General features: G+C 45.1%; 1 protein-coding gene across 2 annotated transcripts; it reads left to right on the top strand.

Moving 5' to 3' along the window:
* The first annotated feature begins 387 nt into the window (after positions 1-387).
* REST (RE1 silencing transcription factor) lies at positions 388-16,965 on the top strand. 2 transcript variants are annotated; one of them, XM_027899930.1, is made up of 4 exons: positions 388-427; positions 1,585-2,495; positions 8,503-8,586; positions 11,507-16,965. In XM_027899930.1, exons 2-4 carry the CDS (start codon positions 1,595-1,597, stop codon positions 13,210-13,212), a joined length of 2,691 nt encoding a protein of 896 aa, XP_027755731.1. In that variant the 5' UTR covers positions 388-427; positions 1,585-1,594; the 3' UTR covers positions 13,213-16,965. The 2 variants fall into 2 exon arrangements, with proteins under 2 accessions (XP_027755731.1, XP_027755732.1); XM_027899931.1 differs by having other exon boundaries at positions 396-431; positions 11,507-13,212.
* The last annotated feature ends 205 nt before the right edge of the window (positions 16,966-17,170 follow it).

Here is a 17,170-nt window from a genome sequence, read left to right as displayed (position 1 = left end):
GCTCCCTCAGCCGCTCCTCATAGGACTTGTGCTCCAGTCCCTTCACCAGCGTCGTCGCCCTTCTCTGGGCACGCCTCGTGAAGGCGATGCCGCGGGCACCGCCTGGCGCTGGGCATCTCAGCGTTATCGCCCCTGAGCAGGACAAAGCAGCGCAGGGCAGCGGGGCCGGACACCAGACCCCTCCTCGGGCAGGTGCCGCGACCGCCCCCGCCGGGCCGCCCCTTCCCCCCTCGCCCTCCGCCGCTGCCCGGTGACCTCGCTGAGCCCGGCCCCTCCTGCCGGGGGCGGGCGGGGCGGTGCCGCCGCTGCGCGCTGTGTGCTGGAATGCGGGGGCGCCTCCGCCCGCCGCCGCCGCCGCCAGCAGCGCCTCCCGCCCGCCCTGCCCCGCCCCGCAGCAGCAGCGCGGCCGGGCGGCCCCGCGCCGCCGGTGGGTGAGTGAGCGATCGCGGCGGGGCCCGGCGGCGCCGGGCAGGGGGGGCCGGGAGCCGGGCGAGAGGCGCTGTCCAGGGCTGATCTGCGGCCGGCGGCCGGGCGGGCGGGGGCGGCCGGGCGGGCCGGGCCGCGGGGGGATCAGCACCACGGCTAAGGAGCCGCGCCGGCCGCGGGGGCGCTCGCCGGGCCGGGCCGGGCCGGGCCGCGCAGCCGCCGGAAGGCGAAGCCTCCTCCGGCCGGGCCGGGCCGGACGCAGCCACAGGGTGTGGGCCCGGGCGCAGGCCTGGGGCGCTGCTCACTCCCCCCTCCCGCCGCGGGGCACAGGGTGGGCGCGGCCGCTGTGACCTTGCCGGTACCGAGGCGCTGCCCCCCGCCCGCTCCCCCCGCCCCGGCGCCGCTGCCCTGCCTTGTCCTGCCCGCCGCGGGGGGAGGAGAGAGCCGGGCGTCCCCACCGGGGAGCGGCGGGGCGGCTGTGCCCGGCCAGGCCCCCCCCCGGCGGCTGCGGCGGGCGGGCCGGGGGCGGCGCGGGGAGGGTGCTTTGTGTGGGCAGGCAGAAAATGGCCGCATGCCTGGCAGGCAGGGAGGGAGGGAGGGAAGGAGGGAGGGCGGCGGGGCACGGCCCGGCCCGGCTCCCCCGGCGGATGTGCGCCGGGCCGCGGGGAGGTCGCGGCAGGGCCGGGCCGCCCCCCTTTGTTGGCGGCCTTAGGCCCGTCGGGCGGGCGGCGGCCGGACAGGGGCGCTCGGCGGGGCCCGGCCGCGGCACCCACCGACGGGCCCTTCGCCGCCCCCCGAGTCTGGCGTGGCGAGAGCCGCTGGGCCCAGTCCGGCCCGGGGCCATTCGACGGCCCAGAGCCCCGCCTGGGCCCTGGGCACCCGCTGTCAGCGCCCTCCACTCGTCCTCCTCACGGTGGAATCCTCCACCACACGTTGGGAAGAGCCAAACAGCCCCTGACCGGGCAAGGAACGAAACCCCCCACCTTCCCCGAGGCCGAGCGAGTTCTGTGGCAGCCTGACCCCGGGTTCTGCTTCCCGTTGCCCTCAGCAAAAAGCTCTAATGTTCTGATGTTCCCTGGAGGGCTGCTTGGACAGTACATAGCAGAGAGGCTTTTTCACGCTCTGGTACTTACAGGTGTTCCTTTTCTTTTCCAACAGAATTACTACCATGGCAACTCAAGTGCTGGGACAGTCTGGTGGGAACAGCCTCTTTCCTGGCAGTACTAGTATTGGCATGGCATTGTCCAATGACATGTATGACTTACAGGACCTTTCTAAAGCTGAGCTGGCAGCTCCTCAGCTTATTATGTTGGCCAATGTGGCCTTAACAGGAGAAGTTAATGGCAACTGCTGTGATTACCTGGTTGGAGAAGAGAGACAGATGGCAGAACTGACAACGGTGGGGGACAGCAACTTCTCAGATAGTGATGGAGATGGTATGGAGGATACCCAGGCTGCGGAGAGTGACCGTGAGGCACCCGAAAGTGTGGAATTAAGCTCCCTTGAGGTTCCTAGTGTGGAAAGCCAAGGTCCGGCTGCTTGTTCCCCTCCTAAGGCACCCAGTGTGGACAAAGATGTGTCATTGGAAGCACCGGGTACTCCAGAGAGCACAGAGGACAAGTGTAAGAACTTGAAGAGCAAGCCATTCCGTTGCAAGCCTTGCCAGTATGAGGCAGAATCTGAAGAGGAGTTTGTGCATCATATCAGGGTTCACAGTGCTAAGAAATTCTTTGTGGAAGAAAATGCAGAAAAGCAAGCACAGGTGAAAGAGTCTGATTCTTGCAATGCAGAAGAGGTGGATTTCTCTAAGGGCCCAATCCGTTGTGATCGCTGTGGCTATAACACTAACAGATATGATCACTATCTGGCTCACTTGAAGCACCACAACAAAGCAGGGGAAAATGAGAGAGTCTACAAGTGTACCATATGCACTTACACTACTGTCAGTGAATATCACTGGAAGAAACACCTAAGAAATCATTTTCCCAGGAAAGTGTATACCTGCTCAGAGTGCTCCTATTTTTCAGATAGGAAGAACAATTATATTCAGCATATTCGGACTCACACAGGTAAGTATTCAATCTTTTCTTGACTGAAATGCAGTAAGACTACTGAGAAATCTGTGATGAGTGGAGCAAGCAGAGTCTTCTCTTTGCAAAATTTGTTCCACCCTGTTAAAGCTTTTTACTCTCTCTTGGTGCTACCAGGTTATAGACCTGTGGAATTTGGTGTGAGCTCCAGTCTGCAGTTCTAGGGGACTGAGGAAATGTCAGGTACCCAAGAGGAGATAAAGAGCATCCTGTTTAGTAATTATGAGCCAGTTTTTTGAAGAGGGCTTGACAAAATGTGCCTGTGATGATTGCCAGGGTCTACAACACCAAAAACTGATTTACTCTAAAACCAAAACAAGCTGGTGGTCAGAAGGTGCTTGACTATGGTGTAATTACAGAGGAGAAAGATCTGATACACACGTGCAAAAGAGCCCTCCAGCATCTACAATTCAGAAGAAGTGTAGTGAATTAATTCATTTTTATGTACAGGGGCTTTATTTTTTCCAGGGCCTGCATCAGTGCAGTAGCCAGAAGTAGACATACTTCTGTTGCCCTATAGGAAACCTACGAGGGAGTCTTTGGTCTGATTTTCTGACTTACCCAACCTTGATTTGGAATTGGAAGGATCAGTGTGATGCCCCCTTTTTCTCTGGTTTATACCAAGTGGAATCAGAGGAGCTTCTCTGTTGTTGCTGTCCTGTGAGCTGGGACCACAGGTGACTTATAAATACCTTACTTTTCATCAGAGAGCCTCACCGGCCTCTCACATGGAAAGTCCTGAAGTCCAACTCTTTTCTAGGAGGGGACATCATGGCCATCTGACCAATTTGGGCCGTGAGATGCTTTGCTTCCTGATGCGTTTTGTGGAAGTGGGAGAGCAGTTCAGACCTTCCTTGCAGCTTCTTAGAAGCTTTCATTTCCACCATGTCAGGCCTTTTCTGAAGACAGGGCAGACTTGCTAGCCATCCTCCCTCATGCTGACCTGACTTGGATCCCCTTTGTTGTAGTCTGTGTTGGCTGACCAAAACAAATCATGATTTGTTACTGCAGTGACACGAATGGTTTGGAGTCTTCGATTTAGTTGTCTGGAAGGGGTGAGCACTCCAGCAGCCTTGGGGCTGGGCTTCAGCTTAAGTGTGCAGAAGTTGCTCAGCTCGCTTTAGTATCTGCTTTGCCGGGGCTGGGGGAGTCTGCTGGGATTTTTAGTACTTTAAGACATATTATTCTCTTAACAATAGTTGTGTGTTGTTGTTCAGAGGACACCATCAACTAAAAATCAGTCCTGTATAAATATTTTTTTCCTAAACAAGTAAACAGAGATGGTGAGAGGTATTAGCAAAATGGTGTGGCTTATTCTCCAGTTAAGTTTCTTTGTGTGTGTTGTAGGAGGTAATACAAAAGTGATCAGGTAAAAATGGCAAAATAATAGGAAAAAACCTAAATAAATCAAGTGGGGAACTCGTGGCCACGTGTGAACCAGTGCTGGGTTCCTGTCTGGTTTACATTTGTGTCAGGTTTAAATTCATCCCTGCTTCTGTTTGTACATGACATTAGGTCCCCCTTTCTGATCTCCAAAAGCAGTTGTTGGGTTTTACAGTAACTAACATGTTGAGTTTTACAGGAACATGAAAGCATGTTTGCTGAGGAAGTGATTTGTTTTCACTGCATTTGACCAATTTACCAGTGAACTGTATTAATTTTTTTAAAAAATCCAGTTCCTCGTTTCTCCTTTAAAAACAGGGATGCAGTCAAGGTTTCTGGTTCTTTGGTTTGCCATGTCTTTTCGTTATTTTAATTAGGCTGAAATGAGCTACCCTGGTAGGTGTTTCTTTGCTACTTCATAACTACATAGTTAAGGTCTTTCAGACAGTTCTCACTTGATAAAAAGCTTTCAAATATGTTAGTACAATGATTTAGCAATGTGCCCTCTTCCCAGTAACATTGATTTTGTGGGGGAGAGTGTTAAAACTAAAGGAAAAGTATTAGAAGAATGAATAAGTTCGTGGCAGGTATATTTATACACCAAGCTAAAAGTTTTTGCTGATATTAATGTGTAATAAGTTGCCTTAAAAAAACACAAACAAAACCACAGTGCACAAAAAAACCCCCAAACAACCCCTGCCCCAAAAAACCTGAAAAATTGCATACAGATATTTTATAGGCAAAAGTATTTACAGACTGTTCACATAACAATACTGAATTTAATAAAAACTGTCTGAATGATACTAAAATAGCTTTGGATTGTAGTTTTCATTTAAAACTTAAGAAAAATATTTATTGGGAAAAAAATGAATAGGATACTTTCATGATTTTCTTCCTGTTTTATGGGTTCAGAATGTTGAAGAAGAGAGTTGTAATTGCTTGTTGCTTTGGTTTCCTGATTTCTAAGAAGTTTAAATAATTTTGGATTAATACTTATCTTTCTGTCCTATTTTTTGTACTTCACCAGATTTTTTTTTTTTTTGTGGAGGAAAATGCCTCCTTGCAGATAATTGGATTCTGCTGTGTTAGAGCCATACAGTTTTCTGAAACACTGACTGTACAGAGTGGAGTTCCACAGGATCAAATGCTCTGCCTTTGCTGCTGCAGAAAGGCAGTTTCGGTTTTCTCCCTGTGTCCTGGGACTGGTTGATTCAGCTCACTAAAATGGCAGCAATACTCCCTTTCTCTTCCCCAGGTTGGTTTTCTGCTGGTTAGTGAACTGAATCGACTTAATAGGGGCACGTGGAAACGCCAGAGCACATGGCCAGGAGCAGGGAAGGGGGCTGTATGCTAGTACCTTCAGTAGCTGGGAAAAATACCTCTCCTCTGCATGTTTGGGAACCACAGGAAGGCAGGCAGAGGTTATCTGCTTGCCTGTTGCTTGCATCTCTGTTGAAAAGCAGGTGTCCGTGAACCCGCCCTGTACTGCAAGATGGCTTGCAGCTTGTGGCAGTGCTTGTGTGGCAGGCTGCTGACAAATGGGGGGGACCTTGGGCAAAGGGGTGTTTCAAGGACTCTACAGATGGTCATAAGCTTGTCACCTGGGAAAGCTACATCTGGAAGAGCCTGTCTGCTGCCCAGGAGTGGGTGGTGGAGGTGTTCAGGGCAATCCCTCTGCTGTTTGGGCAGAAAGGACTCTTTGTGTCAGGGATAGACCTACCTGGGCTCGTTTGTGCTTGTTAGACCTTTTAGACCAAGTTTTGACTTGATTTACGTGCTGCTGCTCCTGGAGCTGTACTATGTGCAAGACAGTGCAGCATTGTTCTCTTCCTTTTTCTCCTGTTTTACTGGTTAGAACCAATTTCTAGAAAACTTCATTGAAAGTAATCTGAAGGGCTCTATGAATAAGACATCAGTCTTCAGGCAGTCACGGTGTTCTGCGTCTAGCTTTGGACTGTTTTGGTGTTTTTTTGTTGTGGTTTTTTTTTACGTTTCTTGCTTGCCACTGTGTTGGAAGTTTGATGGAAGCAGTTTCATTTCAAGCAGATAGAAGTTCTAATGGCATTGTAAAAAACGCTTTATAAAGAGATCGTTTAGGAATACGTTTGGAGCAGGTAGTTCGGTTTGCAAGCTGCCATTTGAGATGCAGGTTGAGCTCAGGGTGGGAGTCCACAGAGCCAACCCTTTAGTGGTGAGGCCAGCCAGATGAATAGACACTGAGAGACACAGCAGGAGCCATGAACTTGCCAACCTTTTGGATAACAAAGGAGACGAAGAAGATGGGTGATTCCACCGAGGTGGACGGGCATGGAAGGACTCAACAGGAGCAGAAGACCTGGGAGGAAAAGCAAGACTTGCACGCGGGTAGATTGTGAGGCTATAAAAGCCCAGAGATTCTGTTGTTGGGGGTCCTCCTTGGAGGCACCAGCTTGGACTGTTGCTGTGTTACTGCCGAGACATCTTGAGACTCTCCTATGGGAAACCTGGGGTTGGACCGGTAAAGAAACCTGGTTTGACTGTGAGAGTGGGGTGTGGGGGGAGCCAAACGGGGCATCGGTAGGCTCTCTGGAGCTGCCTGCTGTGAAGGGCCTTCAGTTCCAGCAGTCTGGCCTTGGGAGTGTGACTGCCAGAGAGTCTCCTGAATGGTCAGATTGGATAGTTTCCTCAACAAGATGGTCTTTAAATTGTTCACTCATGTCAGTCTGCCTGTTCATTTGCATAAAGTTAAGTGCGTGCTTAAGCTTTTGCTAGTTTGGGGCTTATTCTGTAAGTGTCTTTTGGAGAGGTTTTTTTGATGGCTTGTTTGCGTGTAATGAATGAGCTTATAAAATTACAATACAAATCCTTTGGGGAATAACATTTTATAAAACAACCTTTACAATGTAGGCATGCATTTAATTCTCAAGTGGGAATAACACATTTTAAATTAGTTGTGTTCATTGTACTTAAATCTAGTATGTTTTGTTGCTCTTCCCTGTGTAAAAAAGAGTATGGAAGTCAAAGCCTTTTCCACATTCCTAATGTTGTAGGTAACTTTACAGAAGTGAAATTTCAGGTAATGGGAAGAAGACATGACTGAATATTCCAGGACCTTTAGCCTCATATTTTCTAATTGTAAGGAACCATTTAAAAACAAAACCATTTCTTTATAACAAAAGGACTACCCCTCCCTTATACATGACTTAATCTTATTGTGTGTATTGCACCAGTCTCCTACCTTGTTTTAATTGGAAAGGGAGGGAAGTAGTTGTTGTTAGGGTAAAATTACCTTTAAACTGCTGATTTAATCAAGAACGATAGTCTAAATGTTTATGGGAGAAGAAATGTGGGATTAATCTGCATTACAGAGACCTCTTCTGCTGCTGCTTTGGCACAGGCCAGCAGTGGAGCCTCACATCACATACTGGCAGATGCAGGTCTTTACTGCTGCAGATAGAGCTATACCTCTGTAAGTGAACACCCAGTTTGTGTGCAGGGCTTTTGCTGGTGTCCAGGTCTCCATGATTGGTAGAGCACCTTGGTTGTATGCTTCATATATAGCAAATCTAGCAAAATGCTGTAGTGTAATTCTGACTAGGACTGGAATAAATATTACAACCAAGTAACTTCCTTTTCCCTTTTCAGTTTCCCTCCTCTCTCCTTGTTGAGAGTGACCACCTGAGACTAAAAAGTGTTTTTACAACTTCTAGTGGAGATGAGGCCGCCTAGATCTCTGGGCTGTACTAGTAGATTGGGGCAAACAGCCCTATTACTTATCTGGACCTGCCTAACAGATGTTAATTCTAAAACTGTCTGCCTTTGTTTGGAACTTGTCTTCACTTGAAAAGGATTTTCAAGTATTGTACTAATATATTTTTTAGCTACAATTACAAGCTAATACTCTCTTGTGGAGATATGATTTATGACAGATTAGTTTCCATTCGTTCTCCAAAACTAATAACTCTCTTCAGGGAGATGGTTTTGAGCCTTCAGAATAAATGTTGCTGCTACACTTCTGGTAGCTTTTGCCAACAGCATAGTTTCACTGAGCAGGACATCATGCTTTTCCATGCTGCAAGCTAGTTTCACTCTGCCAGTAAAACTTCGAAAGTAGAGACCTGGTCTCTATCTGCGCGTGTGTTCTGGGAAATGCACGTCCTCGCTGAACGGATGGTTATGCCCCTTCTTAATCCAAATTAAACACTGAGGTTTCAGGTAAGGTGTTATGTGAAGCAAGAACATACCTGGTTTCTTACAGGATCTGTATCTTTTGTTCATCTTCTGAGTGTTGGGAGAAAATCCTGTAGGAAAGTCAGATCTGGTGGCTTAAGGCTTCTTAAGGTGTCTGTCCTCATCACCTTTTGCCCAAGGTCATTGCCGACCCCAGATGGACATTAGGATGTGCCTCTCTCATATTCTGCCCTTTTATTATTCTCGTTCATAGGGCATGACACATTGTACTGGTCCAGCTCGGGCATACAGTTCTCACTGTGTCCCTTTGCTGAGAGAGAACGTGCCCTCAAATACAACTTGAAGGTCTCTGACAGCCTCACCTGTGTGGCTTGGTAACCAGGTTTGGGAATCTGCTGTGTTTCAGCAACTAATTTGCCATTTGTTTTTGCAGGAGAGCGACCCTATCAATGTGCTATGTGTCCCTACTCCAGCTCTCAGAAGACCCATTTAACCAGGCACATGCGCACCCACTCAGGTTGGTAAGGCGCGGCAGCAGCGGGACTGAGGAAGAGGGGGTGGTTCGCAGTATCACAGCATGGTTGAAGTTGGAAAGGACCTCTGGAGGTCACCTGGTTCACCTAGAGCAAGGTGCCCAGTTCTGTGTGAGGTGCCATCTCATTCAGTACAGCCAGAGTTTTAGCTCCTCTTTTAATGGGGAAGGTTGTCTCTACTTGCTAAGGAGATGCTAAGTCATTAATAAAAGTGATAACAGGAATATATCTTTTTCTTTCCCTTTTACTTTCCAAGATGTGTTCTGAGGTTCATAGGGCTACTCTAATAGTCCTAGTAACCTAGTAATAAATACAGCTTAGTGATGCTATAGGAACAAATTCTTGTCTTCTGTCTGCTTCCATAGCTGAGTTCAAATCAGTGAAGCTGGGAAAATTTTGAGTAGCTGAGAAACCTCTCTGTGATGTCTGGGATTTCATCTCATCCGGGGTTCTGAGGGTGATGTAAATTAGTGTCTGCTTATGTCAAGGAGACACAGAGGAGAAAAAGCAAACTCAGAGGTTGTTCACAAGTGACTCAATTTTTTGGCACTAAAAGCCAAATTAGCAATTTTCACTAGCCTTTATTTCCCATTACTGGTGATGTTACAAACATGTGTTCTAATTTTCTTGCAGCATTTTTCTGAGTTGGAACACCATAGACACAAGCACAGTTGTTGTTTATCACTCTTGCAGGGGAGTTCAGGTAGATCTTAGCCTGTGCTTTTGGTTTGCTGAAATGTGAATTGACCAGACCTAGGTGAATTCCTAATGCTAGCAAACAGGAGTGAAGATCTCCTAAACAGTAATTGTTTCAATTACTATAGATGTGGCTTTGAATTGAAACCAGGATGCAGGCAATTTTAACTGTAGTGGAGTGGGGGGCTTGGAGCCATTGAAAATAGTCAACTTTAAAATGACATGTCAGTGTTTTGGTTTGAGAATTTTGTGAATGCAGTGTTCTGCTTCCAGAAACAAAAAGCATTTTTGGCTGAAACTCTGGTTCAGCCAGACCAAATTTGCAGACAGTTTGGTCAATACTGAACCTGGAAACCATTTCATGAACGTATTACACTCCTGTTGTTCTATGCAAGGAAGTCTCAAATCTGAAGGAGATAAGGAGTGGGATCTGCCTGGGACCTTTGCCTCAAAGGTCTGGGAGGGAGGGCATGATTTTTGCTATCAGGGATGTTGTATTACTAGCTCTTCTAAATTCTGTTTTGTGTTTTGCTGCATTGCCCAGGCAGCTGAACCTTTTCTGTGGCAGTTTCTGTACTCCTGCAGTTCACAGGCTGGCCTTTTAAGGCGAACTGGTGCCATAGCTTTCTTCTGTCTCAGACAGCGAATGACAGTGGTTTAGACCCTAATTCGCAGCTGTTGTTTTAGCCATGTTGGTACATGTCCTTTTCACTTGTGCAGTAAACCCCCTGGATTTAGAGGTGATGGACAAAGTTTTCAAACACTGTCTTTGAGCTACCTTGTTGCAACTACCTCTGAGCAGTCTGTGTACTTAGAACAGCTTGTTCATGGGTATATAAGACACAGGTTGTTCTTGTCCTCACTGCGTGTAACTGTGCCTTGAAGTGTAGGTGGTAAGGCTCCATACTTGGATGCAGGATGAGCAACAAGCACATCAAGTTTAAACTTGTGGAAAATGTCACCAGGAAGTGAGAGGGAAAAAGGAAGGATGTAAAGTGGGGAGGGAGAGAAACAAACCAGGTCTTACTTAAATAATAAAGAGATGCTCTAGGCAGACATGAAGTGATCTGGACTCTTAAACAAGTGTCGTCATCCTTCCTGCCAAGGAGGCAGCACAGCCTTTTCTAGAGTTTTTGAGGGTGTTGCAGATCAGCCATGTGGTTAACACAGGGACAAGCACCACAGGTAGGCTATCTGCTTCCTGAGTCATGCTCTGGAGGACCAGCTTGAGTATGGGCAGTGCCAGAGCAGTGGGTTGCAGGGGTGGGAGAAGCACTATTGTACTGGGAGCAGAAGGGACTGGAGTGCATTTTCAACTTACTGAAGAAGTGGCAGGCATGAGTTCTGCAGGTCAGTTTTGAGATGCTGGTTCAGAGCTCAGGAGCATCCCAGATTCCTCAGCTGAATTCACAAATGCTCTCAGACTATTTCTGAACTTGAGTTGTTGCACTAGAAGTGTTTTTCCTATTTGTTGTGTAAGTGGAAAGCCACTTCTGCTGCAGCGGCATGCACTAAGCAGAACACTTCTACAAGAGCTGTTGCACAACTGTAAATGCAGATTTCAGTAGTAAGATGATGGCTGCATTTGGTTAGCTTGCCAGGAGTAACCTGCAGCCAATGCATCATGTGTTTGAGACACCAAAACAGTGAACTTGAACTTTTTCAGAGTTAAAGATCATCTGGGCACCCCTTTCATGTGCTTAGGTTTTTGCTAGCTTCTTTTCCCTCATTTCCTTTTCAATGCAAACATGAAATATGCTAAATCTGTGTAAAGTTGGACTTTTTTTGAAACGTTTGTGTGAAACTGCTATTCATCAAATGTTACATTTCCATTTTTCTACAATGCATTCAATGGACCAGTTGGGTATGGATTCCATTTGCTAATATTACTGTAGAGAGATCTCTGCCGGTATGTATGCCTAGCCAGAACCTGTAACGTTGTTACTGCTTGTTTGGTTTTGGATCCCCTTCCTCCCAACCCTCCCCCCTTCTTTCTTTTCTTGTATTTTGTTCTTAGTGTCCTGTGAATGTGTTTGTGACTTGTGGATTTCTTATGTTGACTTTGCTTAATTTTAAAGGCGCATGGATAATTTTTTTTAATCCTTTTTGAGTTTCATATTTCTTTATCTGTATTAGTAGGAAACGAATGCTCCCCAACCCCCATACTTAAATAATCACCATCGTTCCCTTCCGTCCTTCCTTCCCTAGGTGAGAAGCCATTCAAATGTGATCAGTGCAGCTATGTGGCCTCAAACCAGCATGAAGTAACTCGTCATGCAAGGCAAGTTCACAATGGGCCAAAGCCTCTGATTTGCCCGCACTGTAACTACAAAACGGCTGACCGCAGCAATTTCAAAAAGCACGTTGAGCTCCACGTCAATCCGCGCCAGTTCCTCTGTCCTGTTTGTGATTATGCAGCGTCTAAAAAATGTAACCTGCAGTATCACATCAAATCCAGGCATCCCGATTGTGCTGACATCACCATGGATGTTTCAAAGGTGAAGCTACGGACTAAAAAGAGCGAAGCTGACTTTTCTGAGAGCGTTAATGACAAAGTGGAGAAGGAACCAACAAAAGGGGATGCAACTGCAAAGAAAACTGAGAAAACTGTGAAGGTGGAGAAAAAAGATAACTCGGCAAAGGAAAAGAAATCAACAAGCAATGTTTCTGCAGGTCAGGTGACAACCAGAAGTAGGAAATCAGCTGCAGAAAACAAGCAGATGGATATTAAAACTGAGAAAAGTACTGAGAAAACGTGTAAAACAAAGAAGGTCAAAAGAAAGGCAGAGACTGAAGCAACTTCCTCAAAGCAAGAGCCTGCAAATGATACCTCAGTAGTAACGAAAAAGAAAAAGAAAGTGGAAGCTAAACCCAGAGACTGCCAGGAAGCTCAAAAAAGTGATATTGTACCAGAGGAGGAGCCTAAAAAGCAAACTTTTTGCCTCAAGAAAAATAGAAAAAAGAAATCTCTGAAAATTAAGCATGGTAAAAAAAGCAGTAAAGTCGATCAGGAAAAGATCAAGGAAAAGGAGATGCCAGAGGAGCATCCTATCACAGAGGAAGGTAGATGTGTGAAGCCAGACACCGAGGGCAGTAACCAGAAGGAGCAAGATCCCACCGACACAGTGGCAGTGGCATTAAACAACAATGGTGGTCATGCTCTCAAGGGGGAGAGCACTGATCCCAAAGGAGACTGCGTCCAAGATCCAGAGCAGCTTTGTCTGCCAGTTCAGGATGCAAACACAGAAGCTGAGGTGGAGGACCAAGAAATGCCTGCTGCAGCAGGAGAGAGCGAAGACACTATTAGTGCAAAAGAGGAGGAGAGACAGGTGGACAGAGGGGAAGACACTTGTTCTGAGGAATCTTCCCATGCAGTGTCTTCTGAAAAAAGCTTGGATGTGCTCATGGATGTGGTACCGGATATGGCACCTGAGAAGGAGCCAGAAGAATCCGTTGTGGCAGAAACTGTGAGCAGCTCAGACCCGATGGACCTGAGCAAGACATGCCTGCCAGCAACAGAGCCAACAGGAGATGCTGTGCCAGCACCCGTGCCCCCAGAAGGGTGTACACAGAGCCCTAAAGTAGCTCTGGCCTTATCTCGGGATAACACAGCAGTGAATGAATCTCAGGAAATGGATGAGGATGAGGGCATCCACAGCCATGAAGGCAGTGACATAAGTGACAACATATCAGAAGGAAGTGATGACTCGGGGTTAAATGGTGCTCGCTCTGTACAAGAGGAAACAAGTCCAAAGACATCACAAGGAGCTCCAGACACCACAGTGGCCAGGGAGAACTATGTGTGCATTTTTTGTGACCGCTCATTTAAAAAGGAGGGTGAATACAGCAAGCACCTCAACCGGCACCTAGTTAATGTGTATTATCTTGAGAAGGCAGCAAAAGGGCAGGAATAGAAATAGCGGTTGTTTGGAGAATCTTCTTTTGGAAGATCTTACACAGCTTATGTACAGATATTGTAGATTTTTTTTTTTTTAAGCACGGTTTCCTTTAGTATCTGCATTGTTGGTTTTTTTTTTCCTAAGTTGAAAATATTTTTGAAAACTTTGTGTGTAATGGTGAACTCATTAACTATTGGATCTCTTAATTAGAGAAGGCAGGTAGGATGTATGAGGTTGTGTCCTGTAAATTCAGTGTTAGCTTCTAGTCTATTAGTATATGCAGTTCTTTTATAAACTGAGTTTTAGGAACAAGACTGGAGCTGGCAATACACAAGTTTGGTGTTTATAGAGCCACTGGCATTAGCTGTTTTTTGTTCTAGCAGCCAACTCTCTGTCCCCTCTTCCCCATTTTTTTAGCTCTTTTCGATGTGTCTTGATGTTCAAAGTGTTAAACTACTTGATGTTTTTTTCTACCAGGAATATAGCTTCTATTACATAAAGAGCACTTTGTAAAAGAAATCAAAGTTGGCTAGTGATGAACATAACTGTTTAAGCTAATTACAATTATGAACGTACATTTCGGATCCCCTAAGCATGAATGATGAGCCAAAATTTGAGAGTAGTCCTTCCAACTTTCAATTGGAGAACCTCTGTCTTGATTAATATCTTAATCACTGATATGTAATTGGCTTTGTTGTGGGGGAGCAAGTTTGTTATTTTTACTTTCTGCTTTTTTTTTTTTTTTGATTGTGCTTTAAGGGCTTAAAAATGTTGCACATTGTTTTTGATTTTTACCTATGCAGTTTAATCCTTTAGGAATAGTGCTTGTGCAGAACATGTACACTTTATATATGCATGTTTGGTTTTGTATGTAAGGTTTTTTTATTTGGAAACATTCAGACTTGTTGCTTACCATGGGACAATTTTCTGTGGCAGTTTCCTGTGGTGCTTCTTACTGCAGATTTTTCTTGTTTTCCTGGGTTGTGATTAGTTGTGTATGAAGTTGCTGAAATTCTGATCTGCTTGGCTATATATTTTTAACTGGTTTTAAAATCGTATAGCCCTTGAGCAAAGGTGTACCAATGCAATTTCAAAACACTTTCTTACGGAATTTATTCTATCATGGAAATGCCACCTGTATTTTGAATACACATACAGAGTAATAAATTCTGATTAATAATTTGGACAGGAAAATAATCACTCTCAGTAGAAAGAGTTTTGCACATCCAGATGATTTTTTTTCCCCTTTCCTATTAATTTCTATGGTGGACAGCAGACAAACATCATGAGCTTAAAAAAACTAAAATAGTAGCAGTGATATAATCTAGCATCTCATACACAGAAAAACCCCATCAAGCAAATACAGATAAATCAACTGGTAAGCAACAAACCTGACATTAAAAAACTAGGGATTTCTGCTCCTTATTCATTCAAGTTGCATTTAATAAAATCATCCTCCTGCTTCCATGCAGGGAGAAATGTGTAAAGTGATCAGATTGCCATCTCAGGTCTACACATCATACTGGGAGTTTTTAAGTCTAAACAGATTTCATTTCTAGCACACACACACAAGAGAGATTGCATACTTACTGCTTGTAGCCAACCCGTGGTAAAGTGTAAACAAAATCCAAACCAGCAGGGAAGCAAAGCCTGTGGGAAGAAGCAGAGAATCTGTGCACTCTTCCGATGGTTATTCGCTGCCTTTCCAGTGGGAGCAGTTGGGCAGCTTCTCTCATTGTCAGCTCCAAAAAAGCAAATTTGGAGGTGGGTGTTATTTGGAGAGTGGAGTTGAAGAGCTCAGACAGTGTTTGTCAGAGCACTTTGTAGCAAATAACTCTCAGTGTTTAAGTTCTGAAATAAACCCCATTGTTCACTGGGTGTTCCCGCAGCATCTTCCCCTCCAAAGAAACCCACTGCCTTGAATGAATAGAGAGCAACAATGCTACGTTGCTTCTGCTTTTGGGAGAGATTGGTAATAGGAGGCCAAAGATTTGAGAGGGAAGGCATCCCTCACGGCAGAAATAACTTGTATAATGTATAGTGAGTTTTTGTTTGCATAGATAGTGTTCAGTGCTTACCTTGGCTGCGACAATCATTGTCAACTCAAGATCAAGTTGCAACTATATTTATGTTAAACCTTAAGAAAATAAACCTAGTTGAATTTTTTTCCTAAACTACCAGTTGTAATAGTCTTAGATGTATTTTTTTTCTTCATAATAGTGTTTCTTTATATATAAATGTTGCCACCATTTGTGAGCGATGTGAGTAGATACTGGGAATTCCAGTACCGTGTAGAGGTGTAGCTCCCTTCATATCCTTGCGAAGAGCCTCTGCCATCTTCTGAGAGACTTCAAGGACTTTAGCTATGTTCAGATAAACTCGTGGACTGGCCTGATAATTTTTTTTCTGGTTTGTTTTTAAATGAAAATGTTGCTGTTGACTGACTCTAAATCTCTCTCTGTGAGATAAGAACAAAGGTGGTTCTCTGAAATACTGTGCTGCACATTTCTGTGAAGTGGTCAAGGTTTCAGTGCTTGATCTGACAAGAACTCTTTGAAGACAACAGTTGGCTCCTCTTTGGCAGTGTTTCTTACCACAGGATGACAAACTGAAAATAAATTATTATTAACATGTTAAGAAGAAAAGTTGATTCTTTATATCTGAGACCCATCAACAATGTCCTGAAATACCTAATGTTGGTGCAGAACTGTGTTGGAATTCTCTGCAAGTTTTGGGATTATGTTACAGTAAAGAGGCAAGGATGTAATGCATTATGTGTATCTAAAATGTTAAGCACTGCTAATGTTGAGTATTTGAGAAGGAGTGCAGGTCAGGTAGCTCACCATATATGGTGGTCTTACATTGCTGTATCTCCCTTTAAACAACGCTTTCTTTTTTCCTTGGTCTTTTTTTCAATATTCTTAAATTATTTTGTGTTGGTTTTGCCAATGCTAGAGTTTTTGTGGTTTTTTGACAATAGTATCTTCATGAGTGTTTAACCTCCAATACGTGGTTGGAAGGATTAGCACACTGATACTCCTACACTGCCAGCCCTCAGTTGAATAATGTGGTGTTTTGGGCTTTTGCTATATGAATCTGTACACTCAAAGTAACTGCCCTGGGAAACAGCCAAGAAATAGGTAGCTAGGCACTTATAATCCATGGTATTGTAATTGCTATTTCTGGATTTTGATGATCTAGGCTGGAACTTTAGTAATTTAAAGAAGAAGAATGTTTAACAGCTGACAGGCCAGTTAAGGTATGATAATGTCATTGATTTCAACAGATTTAATGTAGCTGAAAGGTATTAAATCAAATTCAAGAGTTTTCTTGAATGTCAGTTGGGTAGATAAGTGGCATGCATACGATATTAACAGAATCCGAATAGCTAATGGAATTGTTTTATGTGTACATAAATTTTTTCCCCCTCTAAAAATACACTAGCTAACAAACTTTTGTAAGCTGGCATGGAAACATGTTTATGATGTTTAGTTGCACCATGTTTGATGCTTTTACAGTGCAATACTTGTATTCTCTGAAATAAACCAAAGGTAATTTTTTTTTCATGCTCTCTACTGTAGTGCATGACAGTCTTTTCTACGTTTGTAATAGATGTAAAACGAGCCAGATCATACATCCTGTTTTTACCTAAATCATGTATAAGAAGTCTTTTGTCCAAAATGTAGTATAAACTAAATTGCATTATATTAACCTTTCCAAGTGTATTTTCCTAAGCATAGTTATGATTAAATAAACTTTATTAAGGAACCCGCAGCTTCTATCTTCCACTTATTAATGGCTGTGGAAGCCATTGTTAACAGAGGCAGGAGCAGTGGGAGCATCATTGGTGGAACTCCTGAAGACCTCCAGCCAGGCCAGGTGGGTGTGGGGTAGCCAGTGCAGAGATGCCAGGTGTGTGCACACACAGGCTTGGCTGCAGACAGGGACAGTGGCTCCAGAAGTCCATTCTTTT

This window comes from Empidonax traillii, unplaced genomic scaffold, assembly GCF_003031625.1.
Source record: "Empidonax traillii isolate 1590-97213 ecotype Southwest subspecies unplaced genomic scaffold, ASM303162v1 scaffold695:size336133, whole genome shotgun sequence".
Classification (NCBI taxonomy): domain Eukaryota; kingdom Metazoa; phylum Chordata; class Aves; order Passeriformes; family Tyrannidae; genus Empidonax; species Empidonax traillii.
Note: the sequence above shows the minus strand (reverse complement) of the source record. Positions and strands in the feature narration are given on the sequence as shown.